This window comes from Emydura macquarii, unplaced genomic scaffold (assembly GCF_026122565.2).
Source record: "Emydura macquarii macquarii isolate MOO-44397 ecotype Brisbane River unplaced genomic scaffold, CSIRO-AGI_Emac_v2 contig_2246, whole genome shotgun sequence".
NCBI lineage: Eukaryota > Metazoa > Chordata > Testudines > Chelidae > Emydura > Emydura macquarii.
This window is the reverse complement of record NW_027132383.1, coordinates 1,724,205-1,740,786: the sequence shown is the minus strand read 5'-3', so window position 1 is coordinate 1,740,786 and position 16,582 is coordinate 1,724,205. Positions and strand designations below refer to the sequence as shown.

At 58.7% G+C, this 16,582-nt stretch overlaps 1 protein-coding gene across 2 annotated transcripts in view; it reads left to right on the top strand.

Moving 5' to 3' along the window:
* The window catches only part of PPP1R16A (protein phosphatase 1 regulatory subunit 16A), a 65,435-nt gene extending 54,179 nt beyond the window's left edge, over positions 1-11,256 (top strand). For both annotated transcript variants that reach the window (XM_067560108.1, XM_067560109.1), the window contains 6 exons: positions 319-443; positions 3,887-4,012; positions 4,681-4,756; positions 6,083-6,212; positions 7,201-7,363; positions 7,804-11,256. In XM_067560108.1, the coding sequence (XP_067416209.1) occupies positions 319-443; positions 3,887-4,012; positions 4,681-4,756; positions 6,083-6,212; positions 7,201-7,363; positions 7,804-8,274 (1,091 nt within the window). In that variant the 3' untranslated portion in view covers positions 8,275-11,256. The remainder of the gene's footprint in view (positions 1-318; positions 444-3,886; positions 4,013-4,680; positions 4,757-6,082; positions 6,213-7,200; positions 7,364-7,803) is intronic.
* The last annotated feature ends 5,326 nt before the right edge of the window (positions 11,257-16,582 follow it).

The window sequence follows — 16,582 nt, the reverse complement described above, 5'->3', positions numbered from 1 at the left end:
AGACTGATACAGATGGAAGACTGAGCCGAGGGGAGAGACCGGGGGAAAGGGTAGATTTGGGTATTGTCAGCACCGAGATGATAGCGATGTCATGGGAGTGGAGTAGGTCACATGGGTGAGGTGCAGAGGAGAAGGGGGCACCAAGGACAGATGTTTGCGCTGGGCAAGGGATGTATGTGTTTCTTCCTGGATAGACTAGTGCAGATCTTGACACGTCCCTTGGCCTGGAGTCCAGTAAGCAAACAACATCCAGTCCTGCTGCTGAGATACAAATCACATCCGTCATGTCTCCCCCCATGGCATTTACCCTCTGTGTAGGAATAACTCAGGAGACGATTGAGGAGGCCCGGGCCTCCACGGAACGCAGCATGGTGGAAGATATCCGAAAACTGCTTAAGGCGGGTGCTGATCTGAACACTCCACTCGACCATAGCGCCACACTGGTAAGATGCCTAGTTAATAACCAGTGCTGACAGCTAGGGAGAGCTCTACCCAAGGAGTGAGGCTCAGGAGACCACAGCCGCTGGGGAGCATGGTGTGGGGGGCTAGTTTTAGGCAGCACAAGCCCCATCTCTTGGGTTCCTTAAAGCTAAGTTGGACGAAGCATGGTGAAAATACTGAAAGGAGCAAGGCAATCCGGCACTGACTGTGGGGGGAGCGACTAGATCTGACCCATTGCTCTAGTGCTCCTCTGTATGTGGGATGCCTTGTAGGCCACCAAGAGCAGGGCCAGGACCACTAAGTTTTCCTTCCAAGGTGTGATGGGATCCTCCTCCCACAGGGTGCAGCCTGGAAGCTGTGGAACCGCTGTGTCCCCTTGCCCTTCCAGCCTGGGGTGGGTCCCAGCAATGCCTTGCTGGTGATAAACAGCAGACCCCCTGGGCACTGTTATCACCCAGTACAACAGCAGGTGGAGCCCCACTCCCAGCTAGAGAGCAGGTATGTTTACTTGGGCTGCCTCTGGCTCTGTAAAGTACTCACACAGGCAGGGACACACCCAGCTGTGGTGCATGAATGCTTTCCCTCAGCAACTCATGAACCCGCAATAGAGAATGGCATCAGCCAATTTCCCCCAGCTTTTATGCACTGCACCCCAGAATTGTTCTGTCTTGCTCTGGCCAAACATCTGGGCAGAGTAAGCTCGTTAATTAGTCCGTCCCTCCCTCGATATGAAGAGAACATACACCAGTCTTTGTCAACTGAGCTGAGATTTCCCAAACACTTCAATTCAAGACATGCTGTTTTAGGTAAAGTTATAAAACAGATTTATTAACTACAGAAAGACAGAGTTTAAGTGATTATAAGTGGTTGGCATAAAGGAGCAGAGATAGTTACCAAAGAAATAAAAATAATTTTCCAGTCTAAGTCTTATACACTAAACAAGATTTGAATCAGCGATATCTCCCCCTGACTGATGATACAAGCAGGCTGTGTCTGCTTTGCAGCCTGGGTTCCCCTCCCCTGTTCAAAGTCCTTTGTCTTCCAGATGTTCCTTCAGGTGCTGAATTTTGCCTAAGATCCTTTTATCCCGTATGGTCATCAATAACAACAGACAAATGGGTTTTAGAAATAATCAAAGTTGGATATACCATCCCATTCCTATCCATCTCTCCCATTACCCTTCCCCATCCCTTTTCAGGGACCCATCTCGCGTGCAAGTATTGCTACAAGAAATAATCATCTCCTACCGATAGGGGCAATAGAACATGTACCACCTCAACATGTAGGGAAGGGATTCTATTCCCATTATTTTGTGGTACAGAAAAAGAGCTGGGGATGGAGACCCATATTAGACCTCAGGACATTGAACAAATTTGTAAGAAGGCAAAAATTCAAGATGATCACCCTAACAACGATAATACCGGCACTGCGAAGAGGGGACTGGTTCTCAGCCCTTGACCTCCAGGATGCCCATTTTCATATTACTATCCACCTGGCGCACAAGCACTTTCTAAGGTTCGTGGTCTCAGGACACCACTACCAATACAGAGTTTTACCATTTGGCCTATCTACGGCACCGAGGGTGTTTTCCAAAGTGCTTGCTGTTGTGGCGGCACATTTAAGGAGGCAGGGAATCTCCATCTTCCCATACTTGGATGATTGCCTCATAAAGCATCTGCTCAAAGCCTAGCCAAACAGGCTACTGATCAAACCACGACAATATTTCAGAAGCTCAGACTATGAATAAATATCAAAAAGTCCACTTTGAAACCGACTCAGCATCTCAAAGCAATAGTCACGGACTTGGACTCAGCAATAGCATTACCAATGCCAGCATTACCAATGCCAAGATTCAGAGCTATTATGCACCTGATATCCTTATAAGGAACACTCATATTGTGACAGCTCACGTTGCACTACAACTCCTAGGCCACATGGCAGCTACAACTTCCATGGTGCGACACGCACAACTGCATATGCGATCCTCCAGGGATGGCTCGCCTCAGTATACAAACCAAACAAACACAGTCCGGGCAGATGGTTGTCAATACCAAACGAAGTAAAAGCTTCCCTGATATGGTGGATTCAGGAAAAGAACATGATGATGGGAATTCAATTTTCCCAGATTCCACCCTCAACTGTTTCTCCGCTTGCAGAGTCCCAGTCCATGTGCTTTGATATCTGGATGAAGTTATTGGAGTGCTCGGACTCTGCCTGCATGTTGGGGTCCATTTGGCTCCCCAGAGCTGTTAGAAATTGAGATAGCCAGGGCAGCAAGAGCCTTCCACCTGGGTCTGGCCAGAAGATCTTCCCCTCTCCAGTCAGCCTCCAGCCTGGTCACGATGGTTCGTACGTCTCTGACCTCCAGCACTGATCACTGCAACCCTGCGTTTCCAGAAGAAGCTGCACGCTCTGAAAAAGCTCCCGCTAGTACAAAATGCAGCAGCACTGGCTGCCGTGAGCACATTCCCCCAGCGTGCCGCTCTCTGTGCTGTCTGCACGTTGAATGCACAGTCCAGTTCAAGCTGTCTGACCTGATGCTCAAGGTCCTGCGGGTGACTGGCCATGACAGCATGAACTGCTTCTCTTTGTGCAGCCCTGGCCTTCCAACAGACAACCTCCCCCACTGACTGACAGTTTGGGCTTGGGATTCCTCTCTTCTGTAGACCTCAGGTAGCCCTCGAGTACCTGACTGCTGGGAGGCAAACCCGTGTGACCCGCCCGTCGACTGTTTCCCTTCCTGGCTAGCCCAGTTGTTCTCTAAATACAGAGACGTCCAGGTCCCCAATGGGGGTGGGTGAGATTGTGGACCTAGATTTATGCCCTACCACCTCTGTGTGCTCCAGTTCACAGCAGAACCCTCTCCTTGCGTGGCATGTTGGCTCCTGCTGCTGGGAGCCGGCCAGGTATGGCCTGTGAATAACGGCCAGCTGGCTCGCTAGCTGCGTCTCCTGGACCTCTTCCTTTTGCGTCACCTTTCCTTGGCCTGTTAACCTCCTCCTTCCCTGCTGTGTTCATCCTGTACCCTTTCATCTCTGGAGACTGCTGAGCCAACGGGACAGGCCATGCAGGCAAAGGTGAAGCGACTGGTCTCTGTCTGAGCCAGAGTCCACACTAGAAGCTTTGACGGTAGAGTAACATCAGTTGGGGGGGAGGGTCTTTATTTTATTTTTTGTAACGCTTCTCTACTGGCAAGAGCCCGAGTTTAGGTGCAGTTATACTGGCCCCGGTGCTTTGATGCTGGTATAGTTTATTTCACTCAGAGGATCGGGATAAGCTGTCCCAGCAAACTGCCTTTTCGTAGGTGCCAGCGGCATCTGCCCTGAGAGGATTTGCCAGTTTAGCCGTGCCGATTTACCCGTACCAGCGAAGCTTTGCTAGGCAGAGCAGAGCTGGCTTTAGGGAATGGCACAGGATTCTAGGGCTTGCGACTTCTGCTTTGCAGCTTCACGTTGCCTCAGCGAATGGCTACCTGGAAGCTGCCGAGCTGCTGCTGGAACACAAGGCCAGCATGAGTGCGAAGGACAATGATGGGTGGGAGCCTCTCCACGCCGCTGCCTGCTGGGGGCAGGTGAGTACTAGTAGGCAGAGAATGTGCATCTAGCCCCCTGGGTTGAGCGGTGGGCTGCTGGTATCTCAGGGTGGTTCCCATCGAGAATTTCCAACCCTTGGAACACTCTCCAGCGGTGGAACACGGTGCCCAGCACCGGTCACAAACAGCATGAACTTGCTGTTGGGAGTCTGGCTTTATGCTCCAGGCCTGCTAGGGTGCTTCCCATAGTAACGTGTGAGGACGAGGCACATGGAAGTGACAGCTGCTGAGAGGGGGTGTTGGACACAGGGTCACCCCAACTCTGACCGAAGGGCCCAGAGATCTCAGCGGGCAGAATGGAGCTGAGGTGGAAGCCTGCTCTAAAGTACAGGCGCAGCACAGCCATGTCAGCATGCAGTAGGAAGCTGAATGTGGGAGAGAGTGATTCCATGTGCAGCTGCCAATGAGGGGACCCCTCGTGAGCTCCCCCCAGCGTTGCTATGGCAGTGGGAGCCGACAGGCCCAGAACACGGGCGAGTGATAGTCTGCAGAGACTGCAGCATGCCTGCTTCCCGCACCTCTGGCTCCCTGTGGAGCTGCGTGGCCATGAGGTCAGAGGGACGCTTCCCGTCAGCTCGGGTGCAGAAGAGGTTTGTGCGTTAAGTTCTTCCTGCTTCACTAAAGGCAACTTCCTTTGTTGCCGTCAGATCCATCTGGTGGAGCTGCTGGTGGCCCATGGAGCCGACCTCAATGGGAAGTCGGTGCTGGACGAGACGCCGTTAGGTGAGTCAAGCCGTTAGGAGAGCTCCGCAGGTGGGATGGGAGGGAGATGCACGGGGAGAGGAGAGGCTGGGGGAGGCAGAGGCTGGTGGGGATGGATGGCTGGGGAGTGGAGTGGGGAGGCAATGGGGGCAGCGTGGACTTGCAGACTCTCTCTGCAAATCCTTTCAGGAGCCTTGTGGTGTTTCATGTAGCAGGCTCCCCCCCAACCCAGCAGTGCGTTCCTAGGACTGCCCAGAGTCACCACCCCTGCTGCAGATCCTATCTCGTCCTTAAACCCGCTAAAGGCCTGAGTTTCCCTTCTCTCTCCACCCTGTGTGATTTTTGGTGGCAATGCTCCACTTGCCATTCGGGGATCACTGCAGTTCCTTCCCAACCCACCTCCTTTCTCTGCCTCCACGGCTGCTGCCCTGAACCCACCAGGCAGAGGGAAAATGCTCATCTTCTCCAAGTCCTGCCGGGGTGTTCTTCCTCCCGGGGCTGCCCTCATGCCGGACCTCCAGTGCCTAGGCAGGTGGAATCCCAAGCACGGGGTTATTGTCCACCCACATGCTGCACATGGCCTGTTACACGCAAACCAGCGTATAAATGATCATCAGCATTCCTAGCCAGGTACCCGAGCAGGCTAATCCAAGCACAATGTGTAGGATGCCGGCAGCATCTGTAGGAACCGGTGGGGAAAGGGGAAACAAGAGCTGAGTTTGGGGCAGACTGGGCGTGGGGCATGCGAGAAGGATGGGGCTTAGTTCTGACTTGTTTTCCTTTGTTGGCATGGTTTGGCTCAAGGGCTGTGGAGAAGAGGTGGGGTTTGAAGAGGGTTTGGGGGGGCACTTAGATGCGGAGATGGGGGCAGGTCAGAGCCCAGAAAGAGGCTAGTATTTGAGGAGCTGCTGTCATCTGAACAACCTTTCCCACCTCTCCCCATCTCATCCGCTCTCCCTTTCTCTTCAGATCTCTGCCCCACACATTCCCCCTTCCCTTGCATACTCCCCTTGACTGCTCGCTCTGCTGGGGCTGCGTACTGCACTCTGTGAGCGGGCAGGTGGGTTGGCGGCGTGCAGGAGAGGAGAAGGGCATTGACAGCATAGAGAAGGGCAGAGTGAGCGCTTGGAGAGAGGCGGACCGTTCCGGAGGCCGCTTGGAGCAGCGGTCAGAGTGCTGGAGCTGGTGGGAATGCCTGAGAGGGGGCTGGTACCAGAAGAGATCTCCGGAGGCAGTGCAGGGAGCCCCTGCAATCTGCGCAAGCAGCGAAGGCCTGTGCTATCCTGAGGGCCGGCCCTGCTCTCGAGTGTTCACACCCCCCCGTGCGACTCTTGCTCCGTCTTGCAGATGTGTGCGGCGACGAGGAGGTCAGAGCCAAGCTGTTGGAGCTGAAGCAGAAGCGCGATACCATCATGAAGTCTCATGACAAGCACAAGTCGCTGCTCCAGCGACGCACCTCCAGCGCGGGCAGCCGAGGGTAAGGCCCGGGGAGGACCAGTGCGGACAGCTGGCCTCGCTCGCAGAGTGCAGAGGCCGCCCTGGGCCAGGACTCTCATTCCCAGATCTGGGCAGCTCAGTTGAGGCTTCCTTTCATCAGAGCTCTAGACCCTTTGACCTTAACCTCAGCTAGGTTCTGACATCCCCCCACCCACTGGCTTCGTGCCCAGTAACCAGCCTTCCGGCCCCAGAGTCCCTATTGGGTGTGTGCTTTCCCTGTGCGTGTGGGCGTGGGTTTGCTGCCTTGATTTGCCCACGTTTGGCCATGCGCACACACAGCCCTGGACCCTAGCAGTGTCAGAGCCATTCTAGAAGCAGTCTAGAGCAGCAGTTCACTTTCATCCAGACAATGGCGTGTTTATTCGGCTCTATATACGATACACTGAAATGTAAGTACCACATCTGTATTGCAGTCGATTTATTGTATAATGATATGGTAAAAAGGAGAAATTCAGCAATTTCTCAGTAGCCGTGTGCTGTGACACCTGTGTGTTTGTGTCTGGTTTGTCAGCAAGTAGTTTTTAAGTGAGGTGAAACTTGGGGTACGCAAGACAGATCAGCCTCCTGAGAGGGGTACAGTCATCTGGGAAGGTTGGGAGCCGCTGACCTAGGGGATGGCCTAGAAGGAAGTGTCACCAAACTGAACACGCGATGGCGCTCTGCTGCCACGGGGGCTGCTGTCCATGGGTCACCCAGGCGCCGCCCTCCCTGGCGGGCTCAGCACACTCCAGCAAAACACATTATAATTGTTTATTGCTGGACACAATGAATCCTCTGCTCGACTATCCCATCACCTTCCTCAGTCGCCATAGGAACGTGTGCCTCCCCTAATAAGGTAAGTGATCAGGCAAGTGGCAGGGCATCTCCCAAACCGAGTGGCAGCTTTGGAGAGCTGAGGGTCCCTGCCCCCGGTGGGAAGCACGCCCCCGTTTCCCAGCCGGGCTGATCCTGGTTTCCGCTGTCCCCAGGAAGGTGGTGCGGCGGGTGAGCGTGACGGAGCGCACCAACCTGTACCGCAGGGAGCACGAGAGAGAGGCCATCGTCTGGCAGCAGGCGGAGCACAGGTTGAACGAGGCCGAGCCTGAGGACGAGGACAAGCAAACGGACGCCGAGCTCCAGCTGCATCTCGCTGTGAGTAGGGGCCTTGCGCTACAGGGGCACGGGGCCTCTGACACCGCTCGTCACACGTCGCAGCGAGCTGGCCACGTTGCGTGGTCCCGCCCGCCGCCTGGTGCTGAGTGCGTCTGTCCTTTCCCTCTTGTCCAGCTCCAGGGAGAGAGGAGAGCTGGGTCCCCCCTCGCTGCCACGCCTGCCCCCGAACGGGACGCTCAGGGTTCCTGCCTCCACCCAGCAGGCTGGGGGAGCGCTCGGCAGAGCAGCAGGGCCCCGTGGGGTTGGAACTGAGTATTGCTGGCCTAAACCACCAGCAACCCCCAGCGCTTCCTTCTCAGTGCCTCAAGTGCTTCCAGCCCGGAGCCTGCACTAGTGGGACCCCCCCGCGTGGATTCCTGCAGGCCCCTAGGTCTCCATCGCTAGGGCTGAGCTGTGTGTATTGTTCTCTTCCCACGCAGGGCGCCGAGGCAGAAGTGGCAGGTCCGGGGTCCTCGGTGGGAGACGAGTCTCAGAATCCCGGGCTGACCCAGAGAAATGGAACCGCAGGCGCTTCCGCCCCCGGCCCCCCCAAACACCTCTACTCCAAGAGGCTGGACCGCAGCGTCTCCTACCAGCTGGCCACCCAAGAGGAGCTGTCGGCCGACCTGTGCAAGGAGAAGTCCCACCACACGCTAGCAGACCTCAAACGCCAGCGGGCGGCCGCCAAGCTCCAGCGACACCACCCAGAGGACTACCCTCCCAACGAGGGCGAGGGCCCCCTCTCGCCTGGCCTCGCTGAGACCCTGCACGGCGGCGGCCACCCCCGCTTGGACGCTGACCGAAACACCAACTACTGCACGGCAGGCAGTGGCGACCCGCCTCTGTTGAAGCTGACAGCCCCGGCCGAGGAGACCCCCGCCGAGAAGAAGCGATGCTGTAAGCTGATGTGAGGCACTGGCAAGGGAAGATGGGTTTGTGGGCGTCGATGGCTGGCGCTGATGTCCCATGGGGCTGCCTCTGTGGCAGGACGGGTTCTGGGAGCTGGTTTCTCTTCCAGGGACTCATCCATGGAAAACACCAGTGAGAGGCAGGGCTCCACGGGCCCCACCGAGGGCTGTGTTGGCAGCAGGCTAGGAGCCAGAGGGCTGCACAGAACGGAAGCAGAATGCCATGACCTTCATTGTCAGTACGTGCCACAGATGTGGCCTGGAACATCTACAGCTCCCAGCGTGCAAGTCTCCATCTTGAGCTGAGCAGCCCTTGCTTGGGTCAGTTTATAGAGCTGTGCATGGTGGGACCTGTAGTCCCAGTGGGCTGCATCTCTGCTGGACATGGAGGCGTTGCATGTTACGTAAAACATGCTGGGCCGCTCTTGGTCAGCTGATCAAGGTAAAAATTGAGGGTCCCTCCCAGGGCGACTGTCTGTCTGGGTTCTGCCTGTGCTTTCCAGGAAGGAGTGGAAAGCCTCTGGGAGCCCTCAGAGCACAGCGTGTACCATGTATACAGCACTCTGGGGAAAAGGCGGGGGGGGTCCCCATGTTTGTCCGACACTAAGGCAAGTGGCTGCAATGAGGTGAGAACATTTCTCTCTAGCACTCTAGACGAGGCCTGGTCTGCACACCAGCTGTCCTCCGCTTACATTCCAAACAAGGCTTAAACCATGCAAGTCCCGCTGCACACTCCACTTTGGGTTGGTTTACAACTGGCTTGTGTCAGATTAGCTGGCTTTGATTCGCTGAACGGAGCGCTGCTCTACACTGGGTCTTGCACTGAAGCAACGCCCTGGGTTGTAATTCACACCGTTTGTTACATCAGGGCTAACCCGAACTCAGCGCGTCCATACGCCGCCTTGCACTGAAGTAACCAATGGTGCGGACTGCCACTGATTTCACGACTGTGGTGCAAGCCCCAGTGTGGGCCAGCCCCAAACGACGTGGATAGAAGCCCATTGTAAACCAATATGTGTCCACACTGCATGATGGGTTTAACTGCATTAATCTGAACCCTTATGGTACCCCTCCCCCCAGTGGACACCATGCCATGGGTCCGTGTGCCCCAGCCGCCCCAGAGGACGCTTGGCGTGGGGTGATGCCCCGCCCCTTGTGAGCTCCTGTCCTTAGCAGTAAAATCACTTCAGCAAAGCCTCTAACGCCAGTTCCGAGCGCAGCCCAGGATGGGGTCTAGTGCAGCTGTTGTGCCCACGGCTCTCCCCACGAAATGCATCCTGCGAGCGGGAAGTGGGAGCTGAAGTTCTGACCCCCTCCCGCCCCGCCACCCTTTGGGGCCTTGGCCAAGCCATGGCGCTTCCCAGGGCAGAGTGTCTGCAGCTGCCAGGTGGGGAGACGCCTAGCGTGCCTGGGAGCCGTTACGTTCTCTAGCCGCCACGTACCATTGGCTCTCAGAGCCGCGCAGGAGATGGGAACAGTCTTGGGCAGCCCCCCTCGCTCCCCATTGCTGAGGGTGGGATCGAACCGGGCGTGCCGATAGCAGCTCTGCCCAGCTCCTGTCCTCTGCAGAGATGGCAGGCCACCAGGCGCCCCTCCCCGGGCATGTGGGGCCAGTTATTTTTGTCCTGCTGCCTGGAGGCTGCCAGGAGCCGTGTGTTCACCCCCCTCCCCACCACCACCACCCCAGGGCATCCTCAGGGCAACTCAGGCATCCAAGGGCTACCCCAGCTTCGTGTACGCGGGGGGGAGGGGGTGGTAGCCCTTGGAGGCCGAGTCCCCATGTGCCAGCTTCGGTGCAAGCTCAGCAAAAGTCACGTTGGCCTGCCGCAGAGCGAGGCATGCTGGGAAGTGTAGTCTGTTGGAGGGAGTCTCCTGGTTGGGAATAGCTCATCCCCTTGAGGGGCGTGTCACCCACGCGCTCCTTTCTCTCTGCCGTGGGGCAGCCAGCTGTGGACGTTCAAACCTACACACTCAGCCTCTCGGCCCTCCGTTCTTCACCACCGAGCAGGGCACGAGCAGCCTCAGCCGGCCCTCTCTCTGCAGCTGCAGATCCTCCCCAGCAGTGGTGCAGGAGCAGCACAGCCTGCGGCAGCAAACCCAGCAGGAGTAATGCTGCCCACGGGGTGCGGAAGCTTCGGTAGAGGGGAAGCAGGTGCTCTTCAGACTCACCTGAGTCCTGTGGGAAACCCCGGAAGCTTTGACCCTTCCGCTCCCGGAGAGCATCTCTCGACTCGAGTGACCTTGTTTTGAAAGCAGGGACAGTGAAATCTGGTCCATGACTCTTCTGCTTGGTCAGCCCCCCGCCTGCAGGAGCAAAACTGCCCCTGGGAGAACACAACTGCAGGGAGCTCCGGCCTCTGCTAGGCTCCGGCCAGCTTGTGCTATCCAGCAACGGTAGCGGGCTGGCTGGGGTGAAATCCTCTGCCGGGACTGGACTCTCCATGGTGCATTTTTACAGCGGCACAGCACCCGTTTTGTACGGCGCGCTCTGCTTTTGATCCCCAAGTCTCTATTTAAGGAGTCCTGAAGTGTTTCCAGCTGAACTGAGCCGCAGGCTGCCGGCAGCAACTTTGGAGGCGCTGATTTTATACTTTATTTGGCACAATCTTTCTTCATCTCACCAGGGTTTGATTTTTTAGGTCCTGTTGTCTCTTTTTTTCCTTTCCACAATAAACCAGCTTTGGACAGTGAGCAGCCCCTGTGTGTGACCGCTCAGCCTCGGGCCCGGGCAGTCCCCTTGTCCAGCAAGGACCAGCTGCCTCCACCCCCTGAAAAGAAATGTCAGAGCTGCGCTGTTCTTCCCTGTCCCCGGGTGGGTGTGAACACAGGCAGTGGAAGGATCCAGTGCTGTGTTCTGCCCCCCCAGGTCAATGTGCGTCTGTGCAGGGGCGATGGACCTCCTGGACCCGCACACCTGAGGCAATTCAGTGGCAAAGTGGGACTCCCACCCACTGGTGCTGTCACTGGCCCAGCCCAGCCTGCTCCGTTAACCCTTAGCAGCCTGGCCCCCAGGAGTAGCTCTATTCCTAGCACTCATCCTTCTGGAGGAGCCTGAGAAGTCCCCAGTCTGGGAGCCTGGGCTCATTTCCAAATGTTACTGTTCATGGTTTCCGGGTCGGGCGGGGGCTGGGACGGTTCTGCCAACAAGGGGCCGACAGGAATGGTTGTTAGAGGGAAGAAGGGTCTAGTGGTCACAGCGGGGCATGGAGCCAGGACTCGGGGTTCTCCTTTGAGTGTCCTCTGCAGATTCCCCCTCCTGGGCCGCTGCACCCGGGGCAGTCTGAACGCTAGAACTCGAGCTAGTGGTAGCCAGCAGAGCGCCCGTGCGCCTCCCCCACCCTTTGTTCAGTGACCGTCGCATGCTCCAGGGCGAGGGGGCATGCCAGCTGCCTGGTTCCTCCTAACCGCACCAGCCAAACAATATCAGGGGGGAGCCCAGGAATCCTGCGCAGCCGTGACGAGGTGAGAGCAGTCAGCTTGGCTCTAAAGCCAGTTCAAGGTAGTTCAGGTGTTAACAGCGATACGATGCCATCGTGTTATCAGAACAAGCGAGGGGGGGACTTGTTCCTTGCGGTTGTGTGTGGAGCAGAGCCTGTGGAGCTGGGGTATAGATGGTCAGGTGCCTCCAGCAGCAATCCACGCAGCGGGGGAGCAAACGCCCCGGCAGCCGAGCTGCCAGTCAGCGTGTCCGCTGCCCAGGGGGTCTTCGAGGGGCGAAACAGTAAAACACGGCAGGTCACGGGGCCCTGTGTGTCCAGCAGCAGCTGGCAGCGTCAGAAATGTTGACTCGATATCCGATGCCTTTCTAATAGCGCGAGGTCAGAGCTTTCAGAAAGTGCTAAACGAGATAGACGGGCCACGGCCAGCGTGATTTTAACAGCGCAGCACGGCCCAGGCACGGTGCTCTCCGGACTTCACTCACCTGGCCAGAGAGCCAGGGGAGCCTCTGCCGCTGGCCCTGCATTTGTTGTAATGACGTTTATCCCCCAGCCGTACAAGTCTCTGTTTAATGGGGAGGGGTAAGTGGGATGCTGGGAATGTTAGAAAAAAGGGGTGCATTAATGAGACCCCCCTTTGAGTTATTAGGAAGTTGTAATTTATTTCATTTGTCTATTAAGACAGTGTTTTATCGCCATCACCTCTGCCAGGTGGAGGTGCATGAATGGCTGAGCCGTAGTTTACTGTTTTCATAAAGACAAGGTAGTTCTCTGTCCACACTCCCAAAGCTTTTACCAAAAGTGATCTCAGATTTTCCTGTAAACCAGTTTTGCTGTTCCCCCCCCCCCCAAGCCTCATACTCAGGCTGGAGTGTCTGTTACGCACTCTGGATGTTAGAGGCGTTTTAGCCTTTTATTTAGCCTGGACTAAACAATTTAGATGGTCCCCAAAATTTTGTTGCTTATCAAAGAAAGAGCAAGAGAAGAGCGCTTCCTGTACAAACACTGCCACGATGGGTCAGATGATGGGTGAAAGTCGCATACGACTGGAAAGGGTTGTCCCTTCAGCGGGGAGATAGGCCACGTTCTACTAGATCCAGGGCAGCCTGCGTGGCGTTTTCTAAACACTGCTTGTTGCATTTGTAACCTAGATCCGGGGTGAGATGGGGCAGGGCGATCTTGCAGTCCCTATTTAATTAGGACTCTGCGGTTCCATCAGCGTGGATCAGCGTACTGCTAGTTAATCCATCCCGTGAGTGGGAATGGGCAGAGGGCACTCGAAGGAAAAATGAAGGCCACTTACCTGTAAGCAGAGTTCTTCGAGACGGACTCTCCATAATCCCCCTCTCTGCCCACCCCTTTTATACCCTGGCCCTGGGACGTTTGAGGGGCGAGGGAGGGGTGTGAGCGCTCCAACACTAACCACTAGCGAGTGTTCTGCCTGCTCAGTGCAGCGGTCATCTCTGAGATCCTTGGTCACAGGTAAGCAACCAGTGCTTTGCTTGGCTCTGCCACTGACTCACCATTTGCCCTCCGTCATGTCACTTCCCCTTTCTGTGCCTCAGTTTCCAGCGGGAGCGTGGGAATCTGGGAATGAACGTTTGAGGCTGAAATGTTACGAGTGCAGCATTGCATGAGACCCTTGGGAGCCGAACATCCTTCCCGGAGCCCCATCTCCTGCTGCCCCCTTTCCAGCAGAGGCAGGTGCCATGGCAGGGCAGCGCTGCTGGCTCCCAGCCCTCTCCCAGCTCTCCGCACTGCAGGGCCCTGGAAGCCCCCTGGACTCAGCCATTCCTGCAGCATCCTGCTCCACGGTTTGTCCCTCTGGAGCGTCGCTGCCCGTGGGTCAGCCTGGCAGGGACACAGGCAGGAGAGCAGCTCTGCAGCTGCATGGGCAGTGAGAGACCCCACAGGCCCTGCTCTGCCAGTACTGGGAATGGGACTGCCCCATTGCTGGGATGGGGCCATGACATGACAGCTGGCAGCATGGCGCTGGGGCTGGCAGAGGTACCACCTGCAGCGGGTGTGAAATCTCCCAGTCCAGGGCCCGTGGGCTGAGCCCTACGCAGGGGCCCCGGGTCCGTCCTGCCTTTCGATCAAGCCGGGGCTGCCCCTGACGTGTTTCGTGTGAGGGGTTTGCGCTGTAGGTTGTGGTTATGGGGCTCACTGGGCAGGGGCCACCAGCATCACCCCCTTCCCAAGGATCGTCCCCTCTCTAGCAACACCCGCTGGGGACTGTGACCCCTGGTCCTTCTCCAGAGCAGCGTGGGGCTGAGCTCTGGGTCTAGGCTGGTGCCATGCAGCTGCAACTCCGGTCCCAAGGAGGGGCGGGCCTGGGGGGTGCTGGGGCAGTTAGAGAAAGCTCTGGGCTCCGGGCGCGTAGGGGATCCCAGAGCAGCTACGGGGGCAGGGCCGATCACGGGGAGTCTGAATGTGTTGGAGCTTTTCTCTTTCCCTTTGTCATAAAATCTTGGGCCTGAGGCTGGGGGAAGAAGTGCTGTCCCGTCCTGCCCCCCGGCCAGGGCCAGGGTCTCCCTGCAGCACGTTTCCTGGGGCTGGGCCAGCTCTCCGTACGGAGGCACGAGATCTTCACGAGTAGGCGTTTGCTGCCCAGCAGATGCCCTTCCCCATTTCACCTCCTTTGCTCTCAGCCCCTCTAGGCTCTCCCTGGCCCCCGTCCTAGCAGACGAGCACCCTGCCCTGAGCCTGGCGCGCTGGGGCTGGGCACGGGGACCACCAGGAGCAGGAGACAAAACGAAAGGCAGCCCGGTAGCGCTGGGGGCGGCTGGTACAGATCTGGCGGGATCCCTGGGCTGGACGCAGTTAGCCCGACACCCAGGGGCTGGTTTGCTGCCTGAGCTTGGACTGCCCCGCACGGCCCCCAGCACGTTCAGACCCCATAACTGCTGGGGCCTGCGGCTCTGGCCCGGGATATCTCCCGCCCCGCGGAAGACAGGGCCCAGTTCTGCTCACCAGGGGCGTGAAGGGATGGAGCTCAAAGAGCCTGGACTCTGCCCCAGCCCTGCCCCTCCGTCGGGCCCCAGCTCACTCAAGGGGTGGGAGGCTGGGAGCTCAGGAAATCGGGGCCCGAGGGGCTGAAAGTGGGCCCCAGAAACGGAGGCCAAACCAAACTGGCACTTGGGCCCCTGCCCTGCATTGGCCCTGACAGCAGCTCGCCGCAGGAGTACGGCAGCCAGAGAGCCGGGGCAGGCAGCCCCCCTCAAGCCCTGGGGGAGCAGCCTTCACCCTAAAGCCGCCCCTCTGCGCCTGCAGGTCGGCACAGGGGCGGCTGGGCCAGCCTTCGCCCTGCGGGGTCTGGTGCTGCCCTGCTGAGAGCAGCGTTCCCCAGAGCCCCGCCATGGACTGTGAACTGCCCCGGCAGGAACGGCTGGGCGGTCCCCTGTGCCCTGCGGGGCTGGTCTGGAGTTGCCTGGATTCCCCCCGCCCCTGAGCCATGTGCAGGGAGGGGAGAGGTGGGGCCGGCACTGCCCTTTGGCTGCCTGCCTTGGTACGCGCCCCAGACCCGCTTTCACCCTGTGCCCCACGGCCGGCAGAGCCGGGCTGCTGCTGTGGGGGACCAGGGAGCCTGGCGGGACTCTGCCTTAGAGTGAATCTTGCCCCCCTAGGTACCCCCCCCTCTGATCCCGGCGCCCTGCCCCCCGCGGCAGCCCCCGTCTGATCCTGCCCCATTGCCCTCCCCTTTCACCCCAGACCTGCGCTGGAGCAGGCTGGCTGTCCCAGGCCGCTGGTGGCTCCGGCGGGCCGTTCCCTGCGTCAGGCTCAGGACAGGCTCCGACCCTGCTGCTCACCTACGCCAGCCGGCCGTGCCATCGCCGATGGAGGCTGGTGCCCCACGGATGGGGCAGAAGCCGAGCCAGCCCCTTCTAGCCTGGCTCCTGTTTCAGGCTGATCCCCCCCCCCCACCTTCCTGCAGGGCAGAGAAGGGCAAACCTTGGGTTGCTGCTTTCCCAGCTTCCCTTCAGAGCATTGGGCTGGGGCCAGGCTGGGGTCAAGGCCTCGGGCTCTGGGGGGATCCGCGGGGCCGGGCCGGGGCCGGGCCTGCCCCAGGGCTAGACTGAAACCTCACGCGTGGCCTGCCGTGGGCAAAGGGGCTCTGCCCATGTCGGGCAGCTCGTGATTGGCACATGGCAAGGGCGGCTCTGTTCTCCGGCTGGGCAGCCTGCGGGCCGGGGCAGGCCGGTCCATGGGGCAAGCAGAGCAGGCGCCCCACAGCCCAGGGGGCAGCGAAGGGGGCCTGGGCGCTCCCGGGGTCCTGTGTGGCCGGAGTCTCTTGCTCGGCCCCCCCCCCCTTTAGCAGCAGGCGGACAGGAGTCAGGCTTGGCCTGCACTGGCTGGAAGCTGAGTCCAGCGTGGGGGGGCTGCGAGCCCCTCACCGGGGCAGGTGTGTCCTGTCGGGGCTGGACTTTGATCGTGGCCCCGCTGGAGAATCAGCTCAGCGGGGCCTGGCATAGGGGGTGCAAGGAACAGCTCGAGGGCCTTGCTCCGGAACAACCAAATCCCCAGGGGCTGGCTGCAGCGCAGGGCCTATGGCACACAGGGGCGGAGTTCTGCCAGCGCCCAGGAGAGGGCAGGGCGCCCGTGTGTACCCAGGCAAGGGGGCAGCGGGGGAAGCTTTGCCCAAGGGACCCCGGGCAGCTCTGTCCGTCTGCACCGGGCTGCCTACGTCGGGGCATGCCGCAGTCCAACGCCGATACCTGGCACGGGGCACCCTGGCCCCCGTGTTCCTGGTCTGCCGCCTCTGCTGTGGGGCCCCGGGCAGCATCCTGCCCTGCCCGGGTGGGCGGTGGAGGGGGGACGTCAGGCCGGCAGGGCCAGCCGGGGTCAGCGGGTTGCGGGGCTGCGCTCGCGGGCCA